We start from the raw sequence: 25024 nt of genomic DNA, 5'->3' as shown, positions 1-25024 counted from the left end.
AGATGGGGTTTCGCTATGTTGGCCAGGCTGGTCTTGAACTCCTGAACTCAGGTGATTCACCCGCCTCAGCCTCCCAAGGTGCTGGGATTACAGGCGTGAGCCACTGTGCCCAGCCATAAATATATATATGTTAAAGCCCTAACCTCCAATGTGACTGTATCTGAAGATAGCTTCTTTAGGAGGCAATTAAGGCAAAATGAGGTCATTAAGGTGGAGCCCTAATCAGATAGGACTGTGGCCTTGTAAGAAACAGAAGAGAGAGATCTCTGCCTCTCTCTGTGTGTGTCTCTCTCATGCCTTTACTCTCCTTCACTCTCTTAATTCCATGTGAGGACACAGCAAGAAAGCAAGCATCTGCAAGCCGAAAGGAGAGACTTCAACAGGAAACAAATTAGCTACCACCTTGATCTTGGACTTTCCAGCTTCCAGAACTGTGAGAAACTTATGTCGTTTAAACCACCCAGTCTATGATATTTTGTTACAGTAGTTCTAAATGAATAAGACAAGAAATAAAGGTGCTATGAATATTTGTAAGACAAGGCTATGTAAATGTATGCTTTCTTTTAGATAAATGAGCAGGAGTGGAATGGCTGGCTCATATGTGTATGCTTAATTTTTAAAGACACTACCAAACTGTTTTCTAAAGTTGCAGGCTGGGCGCAGTGGCTCACACCTGTAATCCCAGCACTTTGGAAGGCCAAGGCGGGCCTTGCCTGTAATCCCAGCACTTTGGGGAGTTCGAGACGAGCCTGACCAACATGGAGAAAACCCCTCTGTACTAAAAATACAAAATTAGGGGGGCATAGTGGTGCCTGCCTGTAATCCCGGTTACTCAGGAGGCTGAGGCAGGAGAATCACTTGACCCTGGAGGCAGAGGTTGCAGTGAGCCCAGATCGCGCCATTGCACTCCAGCCTGGGCAACAAGAGCGAAACTCCGTCTCTAAATAAATAAATAAAGTTGCAATATCATTTTACATTTCCACCGGCGGTACAGGAGTTCCATTTCCTTCATATCTTCAGCAACGGTTGGTATAGTCAGGCTTTTAAATTCTAACTAGGACCTTCAGCTGACAGAGTGCAGTGCCTGCAGCAGAGTGAGGCCAAGCACTCCTGCTGGCTCCCACAGCCAGGCCTCCTTGCTGGCCGCCAGGTAGGTCATCGCACGGGTCCAGGAGCCAGACACGGGACCTGCCAGCCTCAGCCTCCAGGACCTGGGCGGGCCGCCAGGTGAGCGCGCCCCAGAGCTCAAAATTCGTAGCTGGCTGCCCTGTGTCCACCCGGCGGACTACTGGCCATGGAGCCGCGCACAGGGGACGCCGCGGACCCTAGGGGCAGCAGAGGAGGTACAAGGATCAGAGGTGTTGGGGAAGGACAGGGCGAGTCGCCGCCACCTCGTCCCGCCTGTCTGCTCCACACCTTTTCCTTCTGACAGGTGGTAAACAGAGCGGCTCTGGCGCCTAAGTGGCGGTGGCAGGGGGAAGGGGCCCAGCGATGGAGGCTGGGCTCGAGGTCCCCCACCCACACGCACACCTGAGCGAAAGGGCCGCTCACCAGAGCAGGGGAGGCGGCTCTCAGAAGTCTCCAGGGAGATGTGCAGATGTGCGGGGAGGGGTCTGCCCGTGGTCACTGGGGACACCTGGGCACTCAGGGTCTGTAGTGAACTGGGAGGAGGGGAACTGGGGTCCCCTGGGGACCTGTGGAGGGGGACTCTGGAGGTACGTGGGCCATGGGGGAACAGGCCCTCTGAGGGAATTCATGGGGGTAGCAGGGGTTGCTTAGGATACTTAGAGGGAGAATTGGGGGTTCCGGGGCTACGGGGTCAGGCCGTGTTCTCCCAGGATATCTGGGGAAACGGGGTCCCCTGAGATATCGTGGGCGAGGAGTTGGGCATCCAGGGTGATTGGGGGCAGTCGAGGACCTCACATGGTGTTCGGAGGTGTCCAGGACTATTGCAGTCAAACAGCGATCTCCAGGGACACCGTGGGAGCAGGCGGGGGTGCACCGGCTACCCGCGATGGTAGGGGATCGCGTGAGAAGGGAGGGACAGCAGTGACCTCCGGAACTAACGAGGGAGTGGTCAGGGGTCGCCGGGTATCCTGAGGGCATTTCTAGGTCTTCGGGCGTCCGGAAGCATGGGGGTTGGCCGAGGCCGAGGGTCGGCGTTGACCTGTCCCCTCTCCCGCGCAGGCCGCGGCCCCTCCCGGCTCGCCGGCCCCAGCGCCCGGCAGCTCCTGGCGCGGCTGGACGCGCGCCCCCTGGCGGCGCGAGCTGCGGTCGATGTGGCGGCGCTGGTACGCAGGGCGGGCGCCACATTGCGCCTGCGCCGGAAGGAGGGTGCGTGACGGGCGCGGGGCCTCCGCTAGGGGAGGGTTCGGAGAGGAGCTGGGTTCAGAGGGGCAGGCCTGGGCGGTCAGCAACTACTGCCTTGCCTTGGGTGGGGCCAAGGGGCGCGATTTGGGGGGCGGGGATAGGAGGGTGCTTCGAGTGGGAGGAGCCTTGGGGTTATTCTAGAATATTCCTTGAGGGTTATCACAGTAGGCAAGGGCTGCATTAGTTGAGAGTGCGGAGGTGGATCCCCGTTCTGGCCGGCGGGGCTTCGAGGGTCCTTTATGGGGAGGCGGGGCCTGGGGAGTGCTTGAGGGGTGGAGACGCAGCGAAGGGGCAGGCCTGAAATGTGAGTCACGGGGGTGGCGCCTATTGTGCCATGGGGGCGGGGCTTGAGATGTCTGGAACGGGATGTGGGTTAGAGGCTAATTAGAGGGCTTGCTATGGAAGGTTCAGGAGCCGAATTTTGGAGTAGCATTCTCCAGGGTGGGCCGAATGGTGTTACTTGAGGGATGTGTTTTGCGTGTTATTAGAGGGAGATAGGAAGGCCTGGAAGATTATTCACATGGCTGAGCCCAGGATTGTTTGTTAAGACGGTGGGGTCAGAACAGTTATTGTTTGGGCTGAGAGCCTTTAAGATTACTTGAGGGGATGGTGCGTAGTTAAATGGTGGGCCAGTTTGTATATGAGCTGCAGGGGCGAGGCAAGTAGATGGGGCTAGAATGTTAACTCAGGGAACAGGTCCTAGGTAGTTTCCATGGCATGTCCCCCCACAGCCCTCTCCACCGCTTTTATCCCCCAGTTGTTAGCGTGCTGGACTCTGCGGACATAGAGGTCACAGATAGTCGCCTGCCTCATGCCACTATTGTGGATCACCGGCCCCAGGTAACATCTTATCCTTCTATTGGAGGCAACCTGCCTCAGGGCAAACTATGTACACCAGTGTCCTTTATTCCAGCACCGTTGGTTAGAGACACGTAATGCGCCTCCCCAAGTGATCCAGGGTAAGGCACGTAGTGCTCCGAAGCCATCCCAGGCCTCTGGTCATTTCTCTGTGGAGCTGGTCCGCGGTTACGCAGGCTTTGGCCTCACCTTAGGTGGGGGCCGGGATGTTTCTGGGGACACTCCACTGGCCGTGCGCGGGCTGCTGAAGGATGGTCCAGCACAGCGCTGTGGTCGTTTGGAGGTGAGCCCTGAAGACTCTTCCATTGGTAGGTGCTATCCCTGCCTTTGTTTGGGTGCTCTCCTTTTGCTTTTCCAACACGACTGCATTGCACTCTTCCAGGTCGGGGACCTTGTGCTCCACATCAACGGAGAGTCAACGCAGGGCCTCACCCATGCCCAGGCCGTGGAGCGGATCCGAGCTGGAGGCCCCCAGCTCCACCTGGTTCTTCGACGGCCTCTGGAGACCCACCCTGGCAAGTCTCGAGGGGTGGGAGAGCCCCAAAAAGGAGTTGGTGGGTTTCCCAGGGGAGAGAAGTCAGAGATCAGTGAGGAGAAGAGAGAGGTTCACAGAGTGGAGAGGCTGAGATTCTGGGTGGGAAGGGTTTGGTGGTCTCTGTGGGGAGGGTCTGCAAGAGGTCATGGTATTCTCACAAGTAGGGGCAGGGAGGGGCACAGGGTCCCAGGATAGGAATAAAGCAGGGGCAGGGAGGGGTGTCAGTCCCAAGGATAGGAATTTCAGAGGGTGGGCTTTCCAGGTACTGGGGAGAGAGAAGGGAAGGGGTCTAGGATAAAAGCAAGTGTTTGGAAGGAAGGGTCTTAGTTCTCAGAGGGGAAGGCAGAGTGGATCTTAGCCTTCTGATCCACTAGAGCGGGGGGGCGGGGGACTGGATGGGGATCCAGAGGGTAGGGGGGTCTAGTTCTGAAAAACAAAGGGTTGGTGGTTTGGGAGTCAACGGAGGTGGGATGAGAGAGGAGAGAGCAAGGGATCCTAGATGAGAGGCGTTTGATTTCCTTTGGAGATTGTGGGAAATGATTTCTGAGGGGCATGTTCTGGATCCAGGAGGGGAGGGGTCTCGGGAAAGGAGGTGTCGGGGTTGTGAGGGGTGGTGCCGATCCCAGAAGGCCTCGAGGGGAGATTTCTCTAAGGGCCAGGGTCTCATCTCCCGCAGCCTTTGGGTTCTCCTGTCCACCCTCCGCCAAAGGCCCGGATTTCCCTTCCCTACTTCACCACCCAATCTAATCCGTAGTCCCGTCATGGCTAGATCGCAGCCCAGATCCTGGAGGGCCGGAGGTAACGGGGTGTCGCAGCAGCAGCAGCACTTCCCCAGTTCAGCACCCTCCATCCCGGACGACGCTCAAGAAGACCCGGGGCAGCCCAGAGCCTAGTCCAGAGGCGGTCGCCGATGGCGCCACGGTTTCTCCTCCTGAGCGCTGCACTGAGGATCCCAACGACCAGATCCCGGGTTCCCCGGGGCCCTGGCTAGTGCCCAGCGAGGAACGGCTCTCGCGGGCCCTAGGGGTCCGGGGGGCAGCGCAGCTCGCTCAGGAGATGGCAGCCGGAAGGCGGAGGCACTGAGCCTACCTCTGACGGCGCGGGGCTCACTAGTTACCGCCCAACCTGGATCCGGCCCGTGTGGCCGCCGGGCACTTGGCACTTCCCCGAGAGCTTCCACTTGGTCTGGTCCCCCCTCCCGCTGCGCAGTGGCTCTGCCCGCACTCCCCTTGCAGCGTCAGTGGTACGACCCTTCCAGCCCGGCTAGCCTGCGCTTCTGGTTCTGGGAGGGAGAGGTAATAAAATGGTTCGATCTGGTCTTGATTTGCCAGGCGCTCGAGGCGGGGTGGGGCTGCCCAGGCCACTCTGTAAAGGAGCAGGTGGGTTGATCCTGCTTCGAGTAATCGCTAACTAGCTTCATGCTGCTGCTTTCCTGCTTGCACATGATCTTTGCTTCCGCTGGTCCTCAGCTTGGCGTGGTTTCTTTTTCTCTTCCCCGTCTCCTGCTCCTCTCCTTATTCATCAATTTCACCTTTTTGGAGGTGTACAGGGTCTTACACATAAATTATTGTTCATGGCATGGAGAATGCAGAGGTGAGCCTGTCGTGGCGGGACTGCACCAATGTATCCACAGTCCTGTCTCGGAATCATCCAGACCCTCAACTGACGTCGGGATAGCAAGGCTAGAAGCCTAGAAGCAGGGCGGCTTCCTTCGCCAGGGACCTCTGGTCTCCCACTTCCGGCCTAGTCTGCCAACTTTTGCTGGCACGTAGGCTACCACTCTCTGGGCATCGGCTGGGGCCCTGGATCCCCCTTTGGGGCGGAGCGGGAAAGGTGTGAGTCAGCGCCCCTGGGCGGGCCGGGCTAAAAAAGGTTGTTAGAACCTTTGGGCCGTGCCCCCATTTTCCGTACATGGTGAAGAACTGCAGCCGGGCTTGTGTGCACTCGCCACATACTGGGCGTTCCCCGCACGGGAGAGGCCCAGAGTTTCCTTCACCCTGCGAACAGAGCCCCGCAGCCAGGGCTTATATGGCCAGCGGGACTCCAACCGGGGTAGCTGCGAGGAAGGCACTGGCAGAGGACAGAAATGTCCAGTCACCTCCGCTGTCACCACATCCTGAGCACTCAGCCCCATCCCCCCACCCAGGAGGGAAGCTGTGGTCTGACGGAATAGACAACTTTCGCCCCTGTGGGGAGGGGACGGGGAAGGAAGAAATAATTTAAAGGATCCCAGTGCGAGAGTCCAGGTGGCCTTGGAGAGGAAAGAGGAACGGCGAAGACAAGCTGCGAGAGCTGGGAGCTGGAGAGTGAAGAGGTGAACACTTGAGTGGTTAGAGCTGTAGGCAGACATTGTGGGGAAGTGTGCCAGGGTGGCTTCCAGCTACCCCTGACTTAGAGCCTGGTGGAGATGTGGTTCTTCAGAAGTTAGCATAGGGCTCAAGAGCCCCAGTCCTATAAATACAGTCACACCCAAGAGACTAATAATAGTAACCCCGGCCACCATGTACTTAGTTTTATCCCTGCTACTGGCTCTATTGCAATATTTATTTTCATCTACAATAGTTGCACATCTACTCAACGATCCGAATATGTCCATTTCACAGAGGAGGAAAGTGAGGCCCAGGGAGTGCAGATAGCTTGAGAGAGGAGGATCAAAGCAAGATTTAATCAAGGCCTGATTTCCCAAGTCTGTCCTCTTAATTTCACCTGCACTGAAACCCAACTGTATACATTGCACTGTGCTAGGTACTGTGGAGATGCTGGAGGAACAAGACATACAATTTGTCTTTGTGTAGCTGATGTATGTAATGAGGGTAGACAGATGTCAGACAAAAAAGACAAGAAAATGAATAACTAAAAAACCAGGCCAGTCGTGGTGGCTCACACCTGTAATCCCAGCACTTTGGGAGGCTAAGGCTGGTGGATCATAAGGTCAAGAGTTCAAGAGCAGCCTGGCCAAGATGGTGAAACACCATCTCTACTGAAAATGCAAAAATTAGCCGGGTGTGGTGGCAGGTGCTTGTAATCCCAGCTACTCGGGAGGCTGAGGCAGAGAATTGCTTGAACCCAAGAGGTGGAGGTTGCAGTGAGTCAAGATCACGCCACTGCACCCCAGCCTGGGTGACAGAGCGAGAATCTGTCTCTAATAATAATAATAATAATAATAATAATAACCAGACATGGTGGTTTGTGCCTGTAATCCCAGTACTGTGGGAAGCTGAGGCGAGTGGATTGTTTGAGCCTACGAGTTTGATACCAGCCTGGGCAACGTAGAGAGACCTCGTCTCTACAAAAAGCTTAAAAATTATCTGGGAGTGGTGGCTCATGCCTGTAGTCCCAACTACTTGGGACTCTGAGGTAGGAGGATCGCTTGAGCCCGGGAGGTCAAGGCTGCAGTGAGCCATGACTGCACCACTCCACTCTAGCTGGAATGGCAGTGAGACCTTATCTCAAAAAAAAAAAAAAAAAAAAAGGCCAGGCATGTGGCTCACGCCTGTAATCCCAACACTTTGGGAGGCCGAGGCAGGTGGATCACCTGAGATTGGGAGTTCAAGACTAGCCTGACCAACATGGAGAAACCCCGTCTCTACTAAAAATACAAAATTAGCTGGGTGTGGTGGCGCATGCCTGTAATCCCAGCTACTCAGGAGCCTGAGACGGGAGAATCGCTTGAACCCGGGAGATGGAGGTTGCAGTGAGCTGAGATCATGCCATTATACTCCAGCCTGGGCAACAAGAGCGAAACTCCTTCTCAAAAAAAAAAAAAAAAAAAAAAAAAAAAAAAAAAAAAAACCTTCAGAGAGAAGTGAGAGTCATGAAGCTATGAAGCTAGCAAAAGGAGGTTATATTGTGGGAGATGATGGTGGGCTTCTGGCCTCTGAAAACATAACTCTTGAGCTGGAACCTGGATGACTAGAAGCCAGGTATATGAAGCACTGAGTGAAGGGCATTGACAACAGAGGGAATAGCAAGTGCAAAGGCGTTGAAGCGGAACCAGGTTTGTCTTGTTTCAGAAATTCAGACGTGTCCTCGCAGAGTTGGCAAGCACATACTTATCACTGGGAAAAATATGTTTCATCCCTTCCACTATTCACTCACTCTTCAGCCAAGCGGGGCTGAAAGAGGGGAGGTCTTTCCTTAGTTTTGAGGGGCCTTGTGTTGGCAGAGAGAGCAGGCAGGCCCTTGGGTTGAATCCTCCTGGCCATCCAGTTATGATTCTCCCCCACATCAAATGAGATGAGAATAAAAACAACATCTAGTCTGGAGAGTGTGTCCCTCAGGGTAACTCCGGGTTCCTGATTCCAGGAGACCAGATGCATGTCTTAAATGCAGAAATTAAGGCTGAGCTGGGGGAAATTACTTGCTCAAAATAACACACTTAGCCAGGTGCGGTGGTTCACACCTGTAATCTCAACACTTTGGGAGGCCAAGGCGGAAGGATTGCTTGAGATCAGGAGTTCAAGACCAGCCTGAGCAACATAGTGAGACCTTGTCTCTACTAAAAAATAAATAAATACAAACAAAGTGTCTACAAATGTCACTCAGCCTTGCACCCCAGGAGCCATCCATTAATCTTGCCAGTCCCCCAGAAATAAACTTTCCTATTCCTCATGTACAATTGTGCTGACTGGCCCCTCTCTTCAGAACCAGGAAACTGAAGGCCAACATTTAGGGCTAGGACTTCCTTGGGATTGCAGAACACAGAATCAGACCTTGGGCTCTCTGGGCTCTAACACTATTACAAAAAATGTTTTTTTAAATAGAGACAAGCTCTCACTACGTTGCCCAGACTGGTCTCAAACTCCTGAGCTGAAGTGATTCTCCCACCTCGGTCTCCCAAAGTGCTAGGATTACAGGCATGAGCCACTGCTTCCGGCCTCGGGCTCTAACACTAGAAACAATGCTTGCCCTATTTCTGAGCAACTCAGTGCTCACCAATCCCTGTTCTCACACAGCCTTTACACTGGCAGGGTCTTATCCTCATCACTGCTCAGAGGTTTATTCCACTGTCCGCAATCCATTATCCAAAACTCTGGAGAACAAAAAGCCCTGGAAACCGATGGTTTTCCCACAAGATAGACACTATTTGGTTGCAAAACCTGACCTGATCTAATGAGGAACAATTTTCTTTCTTTCTTTCTGTTTTTCCTTTTTTGGAGACAGGGTCTTACTCTGTTGCCGAGGCGGGAGTGCAGTGGTCTGATCATGGTTCACTGCAGCCTTGAACTCCCGGGCTCAAGCAACCCTCCCACCTCAGCCTCCCGAGTAGTTGGGATTACAAGCACGCGCCACAATGCCTGGGCTATTTTTTTTTTTCTTTTTTTCTTCCTTTTTTTTTTTTTTTGAAATGGAGTCTTGCTCTGTCACCCAGGCTGGAGTGCAGTGGCGCAATCTCTGCTCACTATAACCTCCACCTCCCGGGTTCAAGCAATTCTCCTGCCTCAGCCTCCTGACTAGCTGGGATTATAGGCGCGAACCACCACACCCGGCTCATTTTTTGGTGTGTTTTTAGTAGAGGTGGGGTTTCACCATGTTGGTCAGGCTGGTCTCGAACTCCTGACCTCATGATCTGCCTGCCTCGGCCTCCCAAAGTGCTGGGATTACAGGCGTGAGTCACTGTGCCCGGCCGCCTGGGCTAATTTTTAAAATTATTTGTAGAAACAGGGTCTCACTATGTTGCCAAGGTTGATCTCTAACTCCTGGGCTCAAGCGATCCTCCTGCCTGAGCCTCCCAGAGTGTTGGGATTACTGTCATGAGCCACTGTGCCCAGCGGAGGAACACTTTTCAATCCTTACCCAGTTATTGTGAACATTCATACCTTTTTCTTGAAGACATACCATTTTGTTTCTTTGTTTGCTTTTGCTTTTTGTTTTTGTTTTTTTTTGAGATGGAGTTTCACTCTTGTTGCCCAGGCTGGAGTGCAATGGCGTGATCTTGGCTCACCGCAACCTCTGCCTCCCAGGTTCAAGCGATTCTCCTGCCTCAGCCTTCAAAGTAGCTGGGATTACAGGCATGCATCACCATGTCCGGCTAATTTTTGTATTTTTAGTAGAAACGGGGTTTCTCCATGTTGGTCAGGCTGGTTTCGAACTCCCGACCTCAGGTGATCCACCCGCCTCAGCCTCCCAAAGTGTTGGGATTACAGGCATGAGCCACGCGCCTGGCCTTTTTTTTTTTTTTTTTTTTTTAAACGCGACAGCTCCAAACCCTGCTGAGAGTATATGCACGGGAAAACTTTCTGAAATCAAAAATATTCTGAATTCTGGCAACATACTGGGCCACAGGTCTTTCGGATTTAACTCTGCCTAGGCCGTTTTATTCCGTTAAGGAAACTGAGTCACTCCCTCCCAAAGCCAGATTCCCGCGGTTCTCAGCTGAAGCTGTCTCGGGTGCATTTGCATTCCAAAAAGGCGAGGGGTCCCTCTATTACTACTCCTGGTACCTGGAGCTGCCAAGCACCCTGGCGATGGGGCGCCTCGGGGGCTGTGCGCCGGGCTGGGAGTATCCTTGGCGGGCGGGGCGAGGGGGCTTCCGGGGCGGCAGCCACCTGGCCCGGCTCCGGCCCCGCCCGCGTCATCTCTGCGCGGTGATTCACTCCCTCCTTCGCCCCGGGGCCCCCTTCCCGGCCAGACGGCGGGCAAGACAGCTGGGTGTGCAGCGTCCTCGAAACCACGAGCAAGCGAGCAGATCCTCCGAGGCACCACGGACTCCAGCCCATGCCATGGCGGATTCTGAGCGCCTCTCGGCCCCTGGCTGCTGGGCCGCCTGCACCAACTTCTCGCGCACCCGAAAGGGAATCCTCCTGTTTGCTGAGATTGTGAGCGACCTGGGGCAGGCGCGTGGGCAAAAGCGGGATGGGGTGGCTGGACCACGCGGAACTGGATGGTCCGGGTGAGGCAGGCACTTGGCCGGGGCGCTCGGCAGTGGGGTGCAGGTGGGTGGGTTCAAGGTGAAGGCCCGAAACCCGGGGCGCAGGGCGAGTCGGTGGGGTTTGACGAAGGTTGTTGAGATCTGGTAGCCCCCGGGGTGAGGCAAGGAGCCTATAATGCATACGGAGGGCTACGCGGGGGGAGCTGCGTTTCATCAGTGGACTCATCGAAGGGGTCCCAGGGTGCTGGGAAGTCGGGGCCTCCTGCGGCAGGGCGTGGCGCGGCCTGGACACAGGAGGGCGGGCTGGCAGCGCGCCCAGGGGCAGGGCCTGTTGGGGTGGGGCCCCCCCACGCGCTAGTCCCGCGGTGTAGAGGGCCCCGCCCTTCGCCAGTTCTTCCTTGCCCTTCTGAGGCCGGGCGGGATGTCCTTAGCTTTTCGGGGTTTCCACCCTTCTCAAAGTGGGCGCCGCCTTTGAGTCACTTGTAAAAGGGGTGCGGCGCCTTTAACGGAGTCCTGCCTCTCTGGTGTCACTCTCACCGCTTCCCAAAGGGGTTGCTGGGGGAACCGCGTGTTCAGCCCGGGTCAAGGCCACAAAGCCGGCGTCAGCGGGGCTCACAAAACACCTGGCAGCGCCACTCCCCTCAGGCTGCCCATATCCTAGAAGGGAAAAGGGGAGGAAACTGAGGCACCCAACTCTACTTCTTACTTGCTGGGTGACCCTGGCCAAGCCATTAAACCTCTCTGCACCTCAGTTTTCTCATCTATAAATTAGAGAGAGTAATAATAGTACCCAGAACATTAGATTGTCGTGATGATTGAATTTGGAACACAGTGAGCACATAAAAAGTGTTTAGCTATTATTGCGTGTCATTTCCCCAGCGCTCATAGTCATTCGAGTACGGGACTCCTAATTTAAACCAATCTCCTCAGCCCTGGTTGCTGATTGAGGTCCCCTTTCCCATGTCACCCTTCCAGATATTATGCCTGGTGATCCTGATCTGCTTCAGTGCCTCCACACCAGGCTACTCCTCCTTGTCGGTGGTTGAGATGATCCTTGCTGCTATTTTCTTTGTTGTCTACATGTGTGACCTGCACACCAAGATACCATTCATCAACTGGCCTTGGAGTGTGAGAAGGGGTCCACAATGGCAAGGCCAGGGAGGGGTCTGGGCAGTTAGGATTGTCTGGGAACTGTGGATGCTGACTTCCCTCTTCTCCCTACACCTCACAGGATTTCTTCCGAACCCTCATAGCGGCAATCCTCTACCTGATCACCTCCATTGTTGTCCTTGTTGAGAGAGGAAACCACTCCAAAATCGTCGCAGGGGTAAAGGCCATGGGAGCAGCTCTGAAGCACAGAGGGAAGGGTTTGAGGAGCCAGGGGCCATTTCTGCCTTAGTTTCCAGCAGAAATCGTGTGGCCCACAGCAAGTCACACTTGTCCTCAGGGCATGGAGGGAAGTTTGGCACAGGACTTGCTTTTGCCTCCCAAGGTCTTCATTTGCTGTGAAGGGCAGTCCCTTGTCAGACACAAGGACCTTGGTGAGAAGTACAAACAGGTGGTGCCTTTGTCAACGCACTGGACTACCATCTGCAAGAACTTTGTCCCAAATGTAGTAGGAATTGGGGCTGGGCGCAGTGGCTTATGCCTGTATTCCCAGAACTTTGGGAGGCTGAGGCTGAGGCAGGCAGATCACTTGAGGTCAGGAGTTCAAGACTAGCCTGGCCAACATGTCGAAACCCCGTCTCTACTAAAAATACAAAAAGTAGCTGGGTGTGGTGGCAGGTGCCTGTAGTCCCAGCTACTCAGGAGGCTGAGGCAGGAGAATCACTTGAACCCAGGAGACAAAGCTTGCAGCGAGTCAAGATCATGTCACTGCACTCCAGCCTGGGTGACAGATGGGTGACAGAGTGCGACTGTGTCTTAAAAAAAAAAAGTATGAATTGAATTGTGCCCCCTACGTGTAAGGCCACAGTGTGGCCTCCCTGTGTTGAGGGGTATAGGAGGAGGGAGAGTGGGGTAGGATGCATTCTCTTGGCCTTTCCCTGGGGTTCTTTGGCTTCCCAACCTGGGGCTTGAGTCCCGTCCTGTATGGGTCAGGTGCTGGAGGTGGTAGATGCAAGAAGATAAGAGACTGAGTAACCTGACTACCTAATCTAACCTTCCTCACTCCTATCCTGTCCCCCAGGTACTGGGCCTAATCGCTACGTGCCTCTTTGGCTATGATGCCTATGTCACCTTCCCCTTTCGGCAGCCAAGACATACAGCAGCCCCCACTGGTAAGGGTGTATGTGTGTTGGTTGGGGGTAAGGGGGTTGCTGAGAGGGCAGAGGAGAAAAGGAAAGGGATCTCTTAAAGGCATGAATGCCAACTCTGGTCCCGTATTGGTACTGATGGCTTTTGTACCAGTAGGTACCATAAGCTTCAGTATTCTTGTGTGTAAAATGTTCATGGACTTTGGATCTTGTTTTTAAACAATGGGCATATAGATTCAACCAATGCTTTCTCTCTTTTCCTCACCTGCAGACCCCGCAGATGGCCCGGTGTAGGCGAGCTCCCTTCATTTCTCTCTGCAATCTGCAAATAACTCCTCCATTGAAATAACTCCTCCCCACCCCAACAACAATATTCCCAGCCAACCAACTCCCACCCCCTCATAGAGGTAAAAGTGCCTTAATTGGGAGACTTTTGTCTTCCAGCCTGCCAATCAACCCTCCTGGGTGTGGCCACCATACGCCTGTGCCTAGGTCCTCCTTCTGCAGGATCCAATAGGAGACACCAGTTCTGCCTGAACCATGCCCCCACCTAAGTCACAAAATGAGGGAAGGGGGGAGTTAGATTTCAGAGTCCAGTCCCCAGGTTGGGACCCACTCCAAATAATCTCGGTGTGGGTGGTGGTTCTGTAGAGGGATAAATGAATAATAAACATTGTTAAAATATATGATAATGAATACAGTAATCCTTTCATCAAATGTGGATAAATTTCAAGCATCAGGAGGGGGAAATGGAGTGGAAACAGCTGGGGCAAGGAGGCAAAGAAGCCAGGCCTGTTTTACAACAAATATTAAATTACTTCGATAATACAAACGAAAGTCCTGGTGCGGTGGCTCATGCCTGTAATCCCAGTCCTTTGGGAGGCAGCGGGAGGATTGCTTGAGCTCAGGAGTTCTAGACCAGCCTGGGCTGCATGGCGAAATCCCATCTCTACCAAAAAATTAAAAAATTAGCTGGCACGCTGACACCAGCCAGGAGTCCCAGCTACCTGGGAGGCTGAGGTGGGAGGATCACTTAAGCCCAAAACTTTTGAGGCTGCAGTGAGCCGTGATCATACCACTGCACTCCAACCTGGGCAATAGAGCAGATCATGTCTCTAAAACAGAAACAAAAATAGAAACAAACAGACAAAGGAGGGAGGAAGAGGATTTATGACTTGGGTTGTGGGGGTGGGGCGTGGGGGTGAGGGGCATGGGCCTCATCGTCTACTCTGACTGGAGAATGGAGCCCCCTCCAGGAAGGCCTGCCTTCAAGCCACGATGCAGTTCTTGTCTCGGGTCTGTCGGGTCTGTCGAGGCATCCCTGGGCGAGAGTCCCTGGGGAGTGATAAAGATGGGGAGTTGAAGGTCTCCGTTGCATTGTCCTGAGCAGGCATGGGCCTGCACAAATGCGGGGGCAGAGGGATGCGCTCTCCTAGGAAGAAGCCATCATCCTCTGAGGATTCGGAACTGGAGCTGGAGGGCGAGCTGGAGCAAGATCCCGAGTCTGACCCTGATCCCGCGTCACACTGATAGTGGAGACGTCTGCTTGGGTGGCGGTGGTGGTGGTGATGGTGATGATGACGGTGGTGGTGACGGCTGGGGGCCCTGGGTGGGGGACTGCGTGGCCTGCGGCGCTGGGCCGGGGGTGCACTCAGGGTCCGGCGCGGACCTCCTTCAGACACGAGAGGGTCGCGGAAGCTGACGCGTGGGGTGCTCTGGCGACCGAAGGCACTATCATCTGGGCGCAGGTTAGGCTGGCCGGGGGACTCTGGGGGCGGCTCGGGGGCACTGCGGAGCCCCAGCTCCGGCATGGAGTGGCGGTGGGGAGCCCCTCTCAGAAAGCGGGAAGGCTCCTCGGGGCCTGTAGCTGTTAAGGGGGAGACAGAGCGACTCCTTGTATCTGCCCTCCCACTGGCCCCCTTCTGAGGGGAGGCCTGCGAAAGGGCTTTCTTTCCTCCACTAAGACTGGGAAAGTGGGGGCAGGGGTCGGAGAAGGGCAGGGAGGTGGGGAGTCTGGGAAGTGTGAGGCCTGGAGCAGGCTCTGGGTGGAGAGAGGGTTGGAAGGAAGAACACGGAGCAAGATGGGACTGGTGTGGGGGGCGTGGCCAGGGCACGGGGCGTGGCCAGGACACCGAGGGTGCCTTCGGATGGAAGCGGTGTGGCATAGTTTGGAGTAAATTTGGTTTGCGATAAATGGAGTGGGGCCTGACTGCAGAGGATGAAGAGTGACCAGCTGAAGAAGAGGAAGAGGAACTTGGGGTCAAGCAGAGACAAGTTGAGGTAGGGGACCGGCCCTGTATTGACAGGGTGGAACCAGGGTTCACGAGGCAGGTGTAGTTTGGGATGGAGACCAGACCTGGAATGGTGTGGGGAAGGAGGATGAGCTGAGAAATGGGCAGGGCCCAGGGATGCAGCAGGTGAAGGGTCTGGGCGAGTCAAGGAGGAAGGGCCAGGGTTGAGGCAGGGGCAAGGAGGTAGGGTTGACTGGGCTGTGGCTGGGTGTGGCTGGAGGGTTAGCTCACCTGGCGCTGACTCCGTGCAGGTGCCTTTGGTGGTGGTCTCTGATGCCCCCTCTGCAGCAGAGAAAGAGGCTGTGGAGGCTGCAAGTGGGGCTGTAACAGTGCCGGCACTCCAGCTGCGGCGGCCGGGTCCTGGAGCCGTGGGCTCGGACACAAGGCTGCAGGCTCGAGAGCAGAAGATTAGGCCTCGGCGTGGCAGGAATGGACGGCCCAGCAGGGCCCGCCCACAGCGACTACAGCAGAAGCAGCGGTCTGAGGCATGCCAGTGCTGGCCCTCGTAAGCCATCTGGCCTTGGTCCAGGCCTGTGGGGAACCACCAGGGGGAAAAACTGAGGCAGAACCCCCAGGCATACCACCACCTCTCATGAATGAGTCCCTTCTCAGGAAGAGGTGGAGAATCCCAGGCAGGGCACCCCTAGGTGCCTTCCTCCCTCCTCCAGAATGGGGCCCTTTTGGAGAAAGCAGGAAACAGGTTTTGGTTCTCTCCTGGAGACTGGCTGGTGAACCTCTCTCTCACTCCTCCCTTTCTTTCACAGGGTGCTCTCTCCCAGAGCGGGGTGGGCATTGGACTCTAAGATTCGGGCAAGGCTTAGACATTAAGGGGTGGCTCCAGGCGGAAGGAGAATGGAAGGCTTGGCCTGAAGAGGAGGTTTGGCTGGTAGGGGCAGGGCTTAACAGGTGGGGAGTGGCCCTAGTGAGCAAGGAGTGGTTCTCAGAGGGTAGGGTGTAGCTGGAAGCTAGGTCTGACCTAGGCTGATACAGGAGAGTGGAGGAGAACCGGGCACAGCTTGGGGTGGTGGAGGCTAGGGGTAGGGGGAGCCCTGGGGCCGGAATTAGAGCACGAGCACCCTCTGGAGGTGGGTGTAGACATGTGGTGGTGGCCTAGCATTGTGTAGGTGGGGTTTAGAAAGCATGGCATAGTGGGGACATTGGGAGTGGGACTTGCAGCCAAGCATACAGGCCTATAGTGTTGGGGCTGGACAAAGTACAGGGCACAGTGGAGGATGGGGCCTGGAGGACAGGAGGAGTCCTGGTGGGGTAGGGCTGTGGCCCAGCTGTCCATCCATCCCTCTGTCCAGTCCCACTGCATTCACCCACCGATGTGCTCCCCACAGCCATCACAGTACTCCGCATGGCGGGCCTCATAGCAGGCACAGCAGTGGGGGCGGCTCTGACGCATGACGTAGCGCTGCCCTCCTAGCGAAGCTTCACACTCAAAGCAGCAGAAGTGATCCATGTGCCAGTGGCGGCCCTCAGCCTCCGTGCACTCAGGGGAGAAGATGATCTGGGGGACGCAGGCCATCTGTGGCTGTCAGATGAGCCTGCTCCTGGCCCTGCCCACCCACCCTCCACTCCCATCCCTGGGCAGGGAGGCCCAAACCTCGTCACAGGCTTGGCAGCGTGGACGCAGGCATTCGGCATGGTGACGCCCGCAGTAGACCTTGCCAGCATGGTAGAAGTAGATGAGGTCAACCAGCAGTTCCCGGCATGTGGTGCACACGAAGCACTGTGGGTGCCAGCAGGCACCCAGGCCTGCACGGCTGGCAAACACTGCAATATCTCCACCTCCAATCTGCTTCCCACACTGCCACGAGACAAGCACCAAGATGGTTACCATTACCGTCACCAAGATGGTCAGATGGATGGGGTCAGCCAAAGTATGTTACACTTGGGCCTTTCCCACGGTGAACCTTTGTGACCAGCCCCACCCACGGGGTAACTTTGACACAGGCCCTGCCTATACCAGGGATGGGGTTGGGCGGTACCTTAGAGACTGACCCTGCTCATGGGGGAAGCCATAGAGACAGGCCCTACCCATGGTGGGTGGCCTTACAGACAAGCCTCCGTCATCAGGGGTGGGGAAGACAGACAGGCCAGGCCTAGTGGGGGAAACCACAGAGACAGTCTCCACCCACCGGGACCTTAGCAATAGATATCACCTAACAGTAGGATCTAAGGACAGGCCCTGCCCACCACTGGGCCCTGCAGACAGGCCCTGCCACTGTGGGTCAGCTCTTGAGGACAAGTTCTGACCACAGGAGGGCCAAAGGGACAGCCCATGCCCCATGTCCACTGCACAGAGGGGGAGAAAAACACACTAGGTCCTCCTTACAGATAAACCCTACACGACAGTGGGATCGATGAGACAGGTTCCCGTCCACCAGCGGTTGCCTTAGAGGCAGTCCCTGCCCAACAGTGAGATGTGAGGAACAGACCCCACCCACAAGAGGGGACCCTAGAGACAGCTCACTGGGGCTTAAGGTGCAGGCCTCATCTTCCTAGTGCTTGGAAGATGTGTCCTGCTCCCCAGGGCTTGGAGCAGAGGCACTGCTCACTCGCTGAGGCCCTCCACGGCTCACCTCCTCACAGATGGCCCCAGTGATGGTCACTGGGAAGATGCGCACGATGCCACGACCCAGATTCTCCCGCTTCCGCTGCTGGCTAAAGGCTCGGAGCTCTTTCTTTTCCTCCTCTTCCAGTGCTGTGCAGTACTGTGCCTGGGAGGGGAAGGCATCTCCCAGGCTCCTCCCTTGATGCCTGTTCCTGCCTCTCTTCCAGACTTCATCCATGTCCCGAAAGTTTACTTCTAGGTCTTTCTATAGATGGTGCCTCCTGCCTGAAGTACCCACCTCTACTTCCAAGGCCCAGCTGTGGTTTTGCCAAGGAATGTCCCCTGATGACCCCTGCCTGTCTGAACCACTCACCTCAGATCAGCTCACCCTTCCTCCTCTGACCCTGCCCTGCACTGGCCCAGGCTATGCCCTGTGCCTGGCATGCCCTTCCTGTCTTCTCTCTCCTCACCTCACTGTCGTGTGGGGGCAGCTGGTGCAGCAGCTGCTTGATCCTGTATTTCTCCCCAGGACTGTTGACGTAGGGGACCTTATCCTCTGGGAGGCAGCTGAAAAACTGATATACCTGGGAGGACACAGGAGTGGGAGAAAACAACTGAAATGAGAGGTGAGTTGGGATACAGTGAGATGGCGGGTCCCTATTTCTCTGAGAAAATGAAAGGCATCAGGAGAGACCTTCGGACTTCCCCATCTCTCCTTCCTAAAGGCAGATCATTTCCCTCAGCTCCCAGCTCCCAAACACGCTGAGGGTTCCTGCATGTCTTGACCTCACTTCCTCCTCCAGCTGCTGATCCACTTTTTTTTTTTTTTTTTTTTTTTTTTTTTGAGACGGAGTCTCGCTCTTTGCCCAAGCTGGAGTGCAGTGGCATGATCTAGGCTCACTGCAACCTCCGCCTCCTGGGTTCAAGCGATTCTCCTGCCTCAGCCTCCTGAATAGCTGGGATTACAGGCATGAGCCACCACTCCTGGTCTACTGGTACACTTTTCTTTTTCCCTTTACAGGAAAATTCCTCAAAAAGTTATGAGCACTTGTGTTCACTCCACTTCCTCTCCTTCCAATCTCTCTTGAGCCTACTCGAGGCAGGCTTCCGTTCCCATTCCTCTTCCAAAGCTGTCAAGGTCATCGATGACTTCCCCATTGTTAAAATAATAGTTCAGGTCTCAGTCGTCATCAGACTTGATGATGGCAGCACTGCACCAGGCTGACCACTCTCTCTTCCTGGAAACACTTTCTTCCCTTGGCTTCCAGGACACCACACAGTTCAGGTTTTCCTTCCACCTTATTGGCTGCTCCTTCTTTGCCCCTGTTTTGTCTTCTCCTCAACTAGCTGACCCCTAAATGCGGGCGGATCCTAGGACTCAGCTCTTGGTCCTCTTGCCTCTGTCTACATTCAGTTTCTTGGGAATTACACTCAACCTTATGGCTGTAAATATCATTTACTTGGCTAATGTGTCACCTCCAGCCTGTGACACATAATGACAAACACATACGTCCAGCTCTCTAACTTATCCCTTGAGTTCCAGGCAATGTGGCTATTTAGAAGTCTAACAGGCATCTCAAACTCCAGATGACCAGAACTAAACTTATGCTCTTACCCCTTAAACTCGCTCCTGTCTTGGCCTCTCCCACATTAGTTAATCTACCTATCCTCAGAGTCATCTTTCACTCCTCTTTCTCCCACCCCCACAAGCAAATCCTCTGAGCGCTACTTCCAAAATATAGGCTGAGCACCGTGGCTCACACCTGTAATCCCAGCACTTTAGGAGGCCCAGAGGGGAAGATAGCTTGAGCCCAGGAGTCCAAGACCACCCTGGGCAACATGGCAAAACCCCATTTCTACAAAAAATACAAAAATCATCCAGGCGTAGTGATGCATGCCTGTAGTCCCAGCTACTTGGGAGAGAGTGAGACTCTATCTCTCTCTCTCTTTATTGAAACGGAATTTCACTCTTGTTGCCCAGGCTGGAGTGCAATGGCATGATCTGGGCTCCATGCAACCTCCGCCTCCCAGGTTCAAGCAATTCTCCTGCTTCAGCCTCCCGAGTAGCATGCGCCACCACGCCTGGCTAATTGTTTTGTATTTTTAGTAGAGACCAGGTTGTTTCTCCATGTTGGTCAGGCTGGGCTCAAACTCCCGACCTCAGGCGATCTGCCCGCCTCAGCCTCCCAAAGTGGGGGGATTACAGGCGTGAGCCACTGCGCCCGGCCTATTTTTTTTTTTTTGAGACAGGGTCTTGCTCTGTTGCCCAGGCTGGAGTGCAGTGGCGCAATCTCAGCTCACTGCAACCTCTGCCTCCTGGGTTCAAGGAATTCTTGTGGCTCAGCCTCCTGAGTAGCTGGGATTACAGGCTTCTGCCATCATGCCAGGCTAATTTTTGTATTTTTAGTAGAGATGGGGTTTCACTATGTTGGCCAGGCTGGTCTCAAACTCCTGACCTCAAGTGATCCACTCGCCTTGGCCTCCCAAAGTGCTGGGATCACAGGTGTGAGCCACCATGCTGGCCTCTCTCTCTCTCTGTCTGTCTCTCTCTCTCCATATATATTTATAACTCCTTTCACTGCCAGCGCCATCATCATCAGGTTCCTCACTGGTCTCCTGATTCCACCCTTATTCTTCCAGGCTGTCCTCTGCTCACAACCCTCTTGTGACTTTCCCTTCATTCACAGGCAAAGTCAAAGTCCTCTCCATAGCCCCTACCACATCTCTGACCTGATCTCCAGCTGGTCTTCCCCTTGCTCACTCTGCTTCAGCAGCACTGGCCTTGCCGTCCCTTACATATGCCAAGCACACTCCTGCCTCAGGACCTTGGCATTAGCTATGCCCTTTGCCTGCGTGAGTCACTGTAACCTTAGGTATCTGCATGGCTCACTTCTCACCTCCTTTCAGGCGGCTCAACCATTACATTCTCACAGAGGCTTATTCTGGGCACCCTATTTACAATTCTAGTGTCTCTCTCCCTCCCTCCCTCCCTGCCTCCCTCTTTCTTCACCCCACATTCCTTGCTTTTTAATTCCATAGCCCTTATACCATCTGACATATATTTACAGGTTTGTTTATTGGGTGTTCCTCCTTTCCAGAATCTACCCTCCACCTGGGCAGATTTTTTTTTTTTTTTTTAAAAGAGTATCACTCTGTTGCCCAGGCTGGAGTGCAGTGGGACGATCTCAGCTCACTGCAACCTCTGCTTCCTGGGTTCAAATAATTCTCCTGCCTCAGCCTCCTAAGTAGCTAGGATTACAGGTGTGCACCACCACACCCAGCTAATTTTTGTACTTTTAGTAGAGACGGGGTTTTGCCATGTTGGCCAGACTGGTCTCAAACTCCTGACCTCAAGTAATCCACCCGCATCGGCCTCCCAAAGTGCTGGGATTACAGGCGTGAGCCACCACGCCTGTGGGCAAATATGTTATTTTGTGTTTTGCTCACTGCTGTGTCCTCAGTGCCTATAACAGTGTCTCACATGCAGTAAGTGCCCCATAACTATGTGTTGAATGACTCAATCAATGAAGTCATGTGGTGAATGAAGTGCTGGGAGGGTAGAACAGGGAGTGGGACCAGGCATGGTGGCTTGCTCTTGTAATCTCAGCACTTTGGGAGGCCGAGGCAGGATCACTTGAGCCCAGGAGTTCAACACCAGCCTGGGCAACAAGGGAGACCCTGTCTCTGCAAAAAATTTTAAAAAATAGCCAGTCATGGTGGCATGCGCCTGCAGTCCCAGCTACAAGGGAGGCTGTGGTGGGCAACAGAGTGAGGCCCTGTCTCAAAAACAAACAATCAAAAAGAATAGGATTGGGGTGAACAGGCCCTGAGCGACTGGTCCCTCAGTCACCCAAGGTATGGGGGGCTGATCACTCCTCGATCACAGACGGGCCAGAAGGACCCTCGGTCTGAGTGCACACTCTAGCATAGCCCCAGAAATAGGTTCCCACCTGAGTGTGTGTGCGTGTGTATGTGAGCATTAGTGTGCAACCACTGGACAGCAAGAGTGGAGGGCTGGCCTCTGGTCACCTGCTCCGGCTTAAGGCCTGGGGGCACCCAGGCATACTCCTCCGATGCACAGCCTGAGTCGTCGTCGGAGATGGAGTGGCGCTGGAAGTCCGAGATTAGCCGGCACATGATGCGTTCCAGGTCCACAGGCACCGCGTGCACTGCGTGCTCCTCCCGCGGGCATTTGCAATGCTGGCAGATCTTTCTGAGAGGGCCGGGATGGGGGTCAGTTACTAAAGGGTCGCCCACCTGAACCCCTCGGCAGCCCAGGTCCAACGGAGGAGCCGGGACATGCAGATTATCACCACCAAAGGGCTGTGAGCGGGGACGGGGATCTGGGCCTGGGGGCGGGGCTGCAGGAGGTGGGCCTGTGAGCCAGGGAGTGGCTGGGCTGTGAGCCAGAGGACAGGTCGTGGGGAGTGGGACGCTTTGTGGGGAAACTTTCACTAGACACAGGCATCTAACCTGTGGTGAGGCTCTGAACTTGTGGGCTCTGAGCCTGTGGGTAGGGCCTGAGTCTGGGGGCTGTAGGCGCTGTCTATTGGGTGCAGGGCTCCAGCAGGAGGATAGGACGCTGGGCCTGGGAGAGTAGGTCTGAGTCTAAGAGGGGTGCTGGAGGCCAGTGGGCAGCGCTCAGAGCTAGGGACGAAGAATCTCCCTAGGGATGCAACTCAACGGCTACGGTGGAACTCTTCTAGGGGCGGGGCTGCATAGTGGGTGGAGCCCTCCTGGGAACCGGACTTTTGGGAATGAGTTAGGGGGCGGGGCTCTGAATCTGAGCCTGAGGCTCTTTTCCCAACTGCGATCCCTCTGTAGGCGGAGCTCAAGCGTAGGGGCGTGGCCTAAGCCTCCTGGATTCCCCCCCGAAGGCGGAGCTCTGAAAAAGGCGAGGCCCTTTAGGGGAGCCACTTACCTCCAGCCGTGGAGCAGGAAGCCGGGGCACTGCTCCCTGCAGGAGTTGCAGGGCTGGCCCCGGTCTGGGTCCTCTGCTTCTGGAGGCTGCAGTGGGCGGGAGCAGATGCAGGGCCAGGTGAAGCGCGGAAGCAGGGAAGGAGAAGTCAACGCCCGCCCCTCCACTTCATTGCCCGCGACCGCACGCTGGGGCCTGTCTTACCTGGGCAGCGCTGGGCAGGCTGGGACAGCGCCCAGAGTGCGGGGGAACGGGACACAACCGAGGCAGAGGGGGGGCAGTTGAAGCCACCTCCTTATATGTCCCCTTTTCAGGGAATTCCCCTCCCTAGGCTGGCCTCGAACCCCCCCTTCCCGTCCGCCCCTAGCCTCAGACACCTCCCACCAGCCTTAGATCCTTCCAGGGCTCAAGCATCTCCCCGAGAATTCAGAGTACTCTCCCCACTAGGGCACAGAGCCCCTATTCTGGGCATCCTCTCCCAGGCTTCATCCTGGTTCCCTCTCCATCTACGCCGCCAGCAGCACTCCAGTTCCACAGGGTAGGAGACGAGACCCCATCCTTCCTTGAGATTCCCACGTGAACCCCTGCCCCTCTCTTCACAAGCTCAGGAGCTCCTCCCCCAAACCCTGGCCTCATGCCCTGATACCCAAGGAACTGGGGACCCTTCCCCAGGATCTCAGGAGGTGCCTACTGAGAAACCCCTATCCCAATAAACCCCCATCCCAAGAAACCTTGGCCTTTACCCCGCCTATCCTAGGGCTATTTATTCCTTCTCTGGACCACCAAACCCAGACCCCACATTCCCAGGTCAGAGACCCACTCCAAAGGAAGTGAAAGACCGTCCTGTCTAAGAAGTCAAAAACTCCCTTGCTCAGGCGGAACCCTGGAAGCCTTGTTCCCCCAAATCCCAGTCTCTTGACCGTCAGCATTTCGGCATCCCAGGAGTGTAGGACTCCATCCGTCCGTCCACATTCCTCCAAGGTACTGTGTCCTTTAGAAGCTGAGGAGGTCTGCCGGGCGCGGTGGCTCACGCCTATAATCCCGGCACTTTGGGAGGCCGAGGTGGGCGGATCACCTGAGGTCAGGAGTTCGAGACCAGCCTGACCAACATGGTGAAACCCTGTCTGTACTAAAAATACAAAAATTAGCCAGGCGTTGTGGTGGGCGCCTGTAATCCCAGGTACACGGGAGGCTGAAGCAGGAGAATCGCTTGAACCCAGGAGGCGGAGGTTGCAGTGAGTTGAGATAGTGCCACTGCACTCCAGCCTGGGTGACAGAGAAAGACTCCGTCTCAAAAAAAAAAAAAAAAAAAAAAAAAAAAGAAGCTCAGGAGGTTCCTGCTCAACCTAAGGCCCCAGGACCCAGTCCTCTGGCCCTCAGGATTCCCTCCCACAATTCACAAGAGAGGGGTCCCCACCAGCTCCCAGGAGTACTGATGAAAGTATGCAGAGAGGTGATTAGGGGGTTTGGGCCACCAGATCTACACCTTCCTCCATCCATTCGCCTCCAGCAGCCCCAGCCCCAGGTCTGGGAATGCAGGGGATGGGATTCCCAGACCCTCTGTGGGGCACCTATTCACTATGCCTATCAATTGCCCCCTCGCCCGGGCCTCAATTTACCCCCGACCCCCACCGCTGCCCTGACTCCCGCTCACCGCACGCCCGGAGCGGCGCCTCCGGGACCCACGCGCGAACATGGCGCGCCCGGGCAGGGTCAAGCCAGGCCGGGTCAAGCGAATGTAATCCTTGGGACCGTCAGGCCACCGCGCGTCCGGCCTGGGAGCTCGGTTCCGTAAACCTGACACCCTCGTGGGAGGAGCGCGCCCCGCAGGGCCCGCCCTTGGGCATGTGGTCTCTCCGCTGCCACGGCGCCCCCTGCCTAAAGGTGAGCTGCACGCAGCCCCGGGTGCCCCGCGCGAAAGGCCCCTGCCCTCCCGCTCCAGGCCAGTGCGGGGCGTCACAAGGCACGACCCCCAGAACCCCGGTATGCCACGTAGCCTCTCACGGGACCTGGGGCTTGAGGGCTCTGTAGTGGAGGATGGGGAGACTCGGAGGTGGCCAACTGGACTGAGAGGGGTGGCGAGCTAGGGTGCTTGTGTTGACATTTTGTGTCGATTTATTTCGGATGCTTATTTGGGAGAGGGGTTAAAGACATCTCTTGGCTCCTCCCCACTGGTGCGGCTCCGAGGGTCTCCTCGATGAATGCTGTAACAACGGCCCCCAACCTCACCCGCGGCCCCAGCTGGTGCTCGCTGGGAACCTGGGAACCTGGCCCTAGCCACTAGAGAGCTAGATCTTATACGCACTCCTCCCTTCTCATTCCCCTCTCAGAGCCAGGCCAGGTTCCAAAGCCGTCCTCCCCTCTCT

General features: G+C 55.5%; 3 protein-coding genes across 10 annotated transcripts; 2 read left to right on the top strand and 1 right to left on the bottom strand.

Moving 5' to 3' along the window:
* The first annotated feature begins 1103 nt into the window (after nt 1-1103).
* Nucleotides 1104-8793, top strand: MAGIX (MAGI family member, X-linked). Of its 4 annotated transcripts, XM_073013728.1 has the most exons (6): nt 1105-1343; nt 2188-2334; nt 3128-3210; nt 3284-3511; nt 3611-3743; nt 4533-8793. In XM_073013728.1, exons 1-6 carry the CDS (start codon nt 1295-1297, stop codon nt 4844-4846), a joined length of 954 nt encoding a protein of 317 aa, XP_072869829.1. In that variant the 5' UTR covers nt 1105-1294; the 3' UTR covers nt 4847-8793. The 4 variants fall into 4 exon arrangements, with proteins under 4 accessions (XP_072869830.1, XP_072869829.1, XP_007989842.2 ...); XM_073013729.1 differs by lacking the exon at nt 3284-3511 and having other exon boundaries at nt 1104-1343; XM_007991651.3 differs by lacking the exon at nt 1105-1343 and having other exon boundaries at nt 1852-2334.
* Nucleotides 8794-10292: 1499 nt separating this feature from the next.
* Nucleotides 10293-13575, top strand: PLP2 (proteolipid protein 2). 2 transcript variants are annotated; one of them, XM_007991676.3, is made up of 5 exons: nt 10293-10581; nt 11610-11762; nt 11866-11961; nt 12823-12913; nt 13161-13575. In XM_007991676.3, exons 1-5 carry the CDS (start codon nt 10486-10488, stop codon nt 13181-13183), a joined length of 459 nt encoding a protein of 152 aa, XP_007989867.2. In that variant the 5' UTR covers nt 10293-10485; the 3' UTR covers nt 13184-13575. The 2 variants fall into 2 exon arrangements, with proteins under 2 accessions (XP_007989867.2, XP_072869832.1); XM_073013731.1 differs by having other exon boundaries at nt 10383-10655.
* On the bottom strand, nt 13335-24413 carry PRICKLE3 (prickle planar cell polarity protein 3). Of its 4 annotated transcripts, none has more exons than XM_037992919.2 (9): nt 24313-24413; nt 22662-22747; nt 21770-21953; nt 18211-18324; nt 17769-17906; nt 16790-16993; nt 16507-16711; nt 15412-15711; nt 13335-14756 (listed from the first exon to the last, which is right to left on the bottom strand). In XM_037992919.2, the coding sequence occupies exons 1-9, from the start codon at nt 24352-24354 to the stop codon at nt 14158-14160; spliced, it is 1872 nt and encodes a 623-aa protein (XP_037848847.2). In that variant the 5' UTR covers nt 24355-24413; the 3' UTR covers nt 13335-14157. The 4 variants fall into 4 exon arrangements, with proteins under 4 accessions (XP_037848847.2, XP_007989870.3, XP_072869827.1 ...); XM_007991679.3 differs by having other exon boundaries at nt 16507-16693; XM_073013726.1 differs by lacking the exon at nt 18211-18324.
* Between the last annotated feature and the right edge of the window lie 611 nt (nt 24414-25024).

Source organism: Chlorocebus sabaeus, chromosome X (assembly GCF_047675955.1).
Source record: "Chlorocebus sabaeus isolate Y175 chromosome X, mChlSab1.0.hap1, whole genome shotgun sequence".
Classification (NCBI taxonomy): domain Eukaryota; kingdom Metazoa; phylum Chordata; class Mammalia; order Primates; family Cercopithecidae; genus Chlorocebus; species Chlorocebus sabaeus.
The sequence above is the reverse complement of the archived record's forward strand: the minus strand, read 5'-3'. Positions and strand labels throughout refer to the sequence as shown.

Bases quoted from the DNA above. Each gene is read 5' to 3' on its own strand.
- PLP2 (XM_007991676.3), top strand. From the start codon at position 10,486: ATGGCGGATTCTGAGCGCCTCTCGGCCCCTGGCTGCTGGGCCGCCTGC. The intron at 10,582-11,609 runs GTGAGCGACCTG...TCACCCTTCCAG, and splicing joins TCCTCCTGTTTGCTGAGATT to ATATTATGCCTGGTGATCCT. The intron at 11,763-11,865 runs GTGAGAAGGGGT...TACACCTCACAG, and splicing joins TCATCAACTGGCCTTGGAGT to GATTTCTTCCGAACCCTCAT.
- PRICKLE3 (XM_037992919.2), bottom strand. From the start codon at position 24,354: ATGTTCGCGCGTGGGTCCCGGAGGCGCCGCTCCGGGCGTGCG. The intron at 21,954-22,661 runs GTAAGTGGCTCC...CGGCCCTCTCAG, and splicing joins TTCCTGCTCCACGGCTGGAG to AAAGATCTGCCAGCATTGCA. The intron at 16,994-17,768 runs GTGAGCCGTGGA...GTCTCGTGGCAG, and splicing joins CTGGGGCCATCTGTGAGGAG to TGTGGGAAGCAGATTGGAGG.
- MAGIX (XM_007991651.3), top strand. From the start codon at position 2,133: ATGGGGGTTGGCCGAGGCCGAGGGTCGGCGTTGACCTGTCCCCTCTCC. The intron at 2,335-3,127 runs GTGCGTGACGGG...TTTATCCCCCAG, and splicing joins GCGCCTGCGCCGGAAGGAGG to TTGTTAGCGTGCTGGACTCT. The intron at 3,512-3,610 runs GTGAGCCCTGAA...GCACTCTTCCAG, and splicing joins AGCGCTGTGGTCGTTTGGAG to GTCGGGGACCTTGTGCTCCA.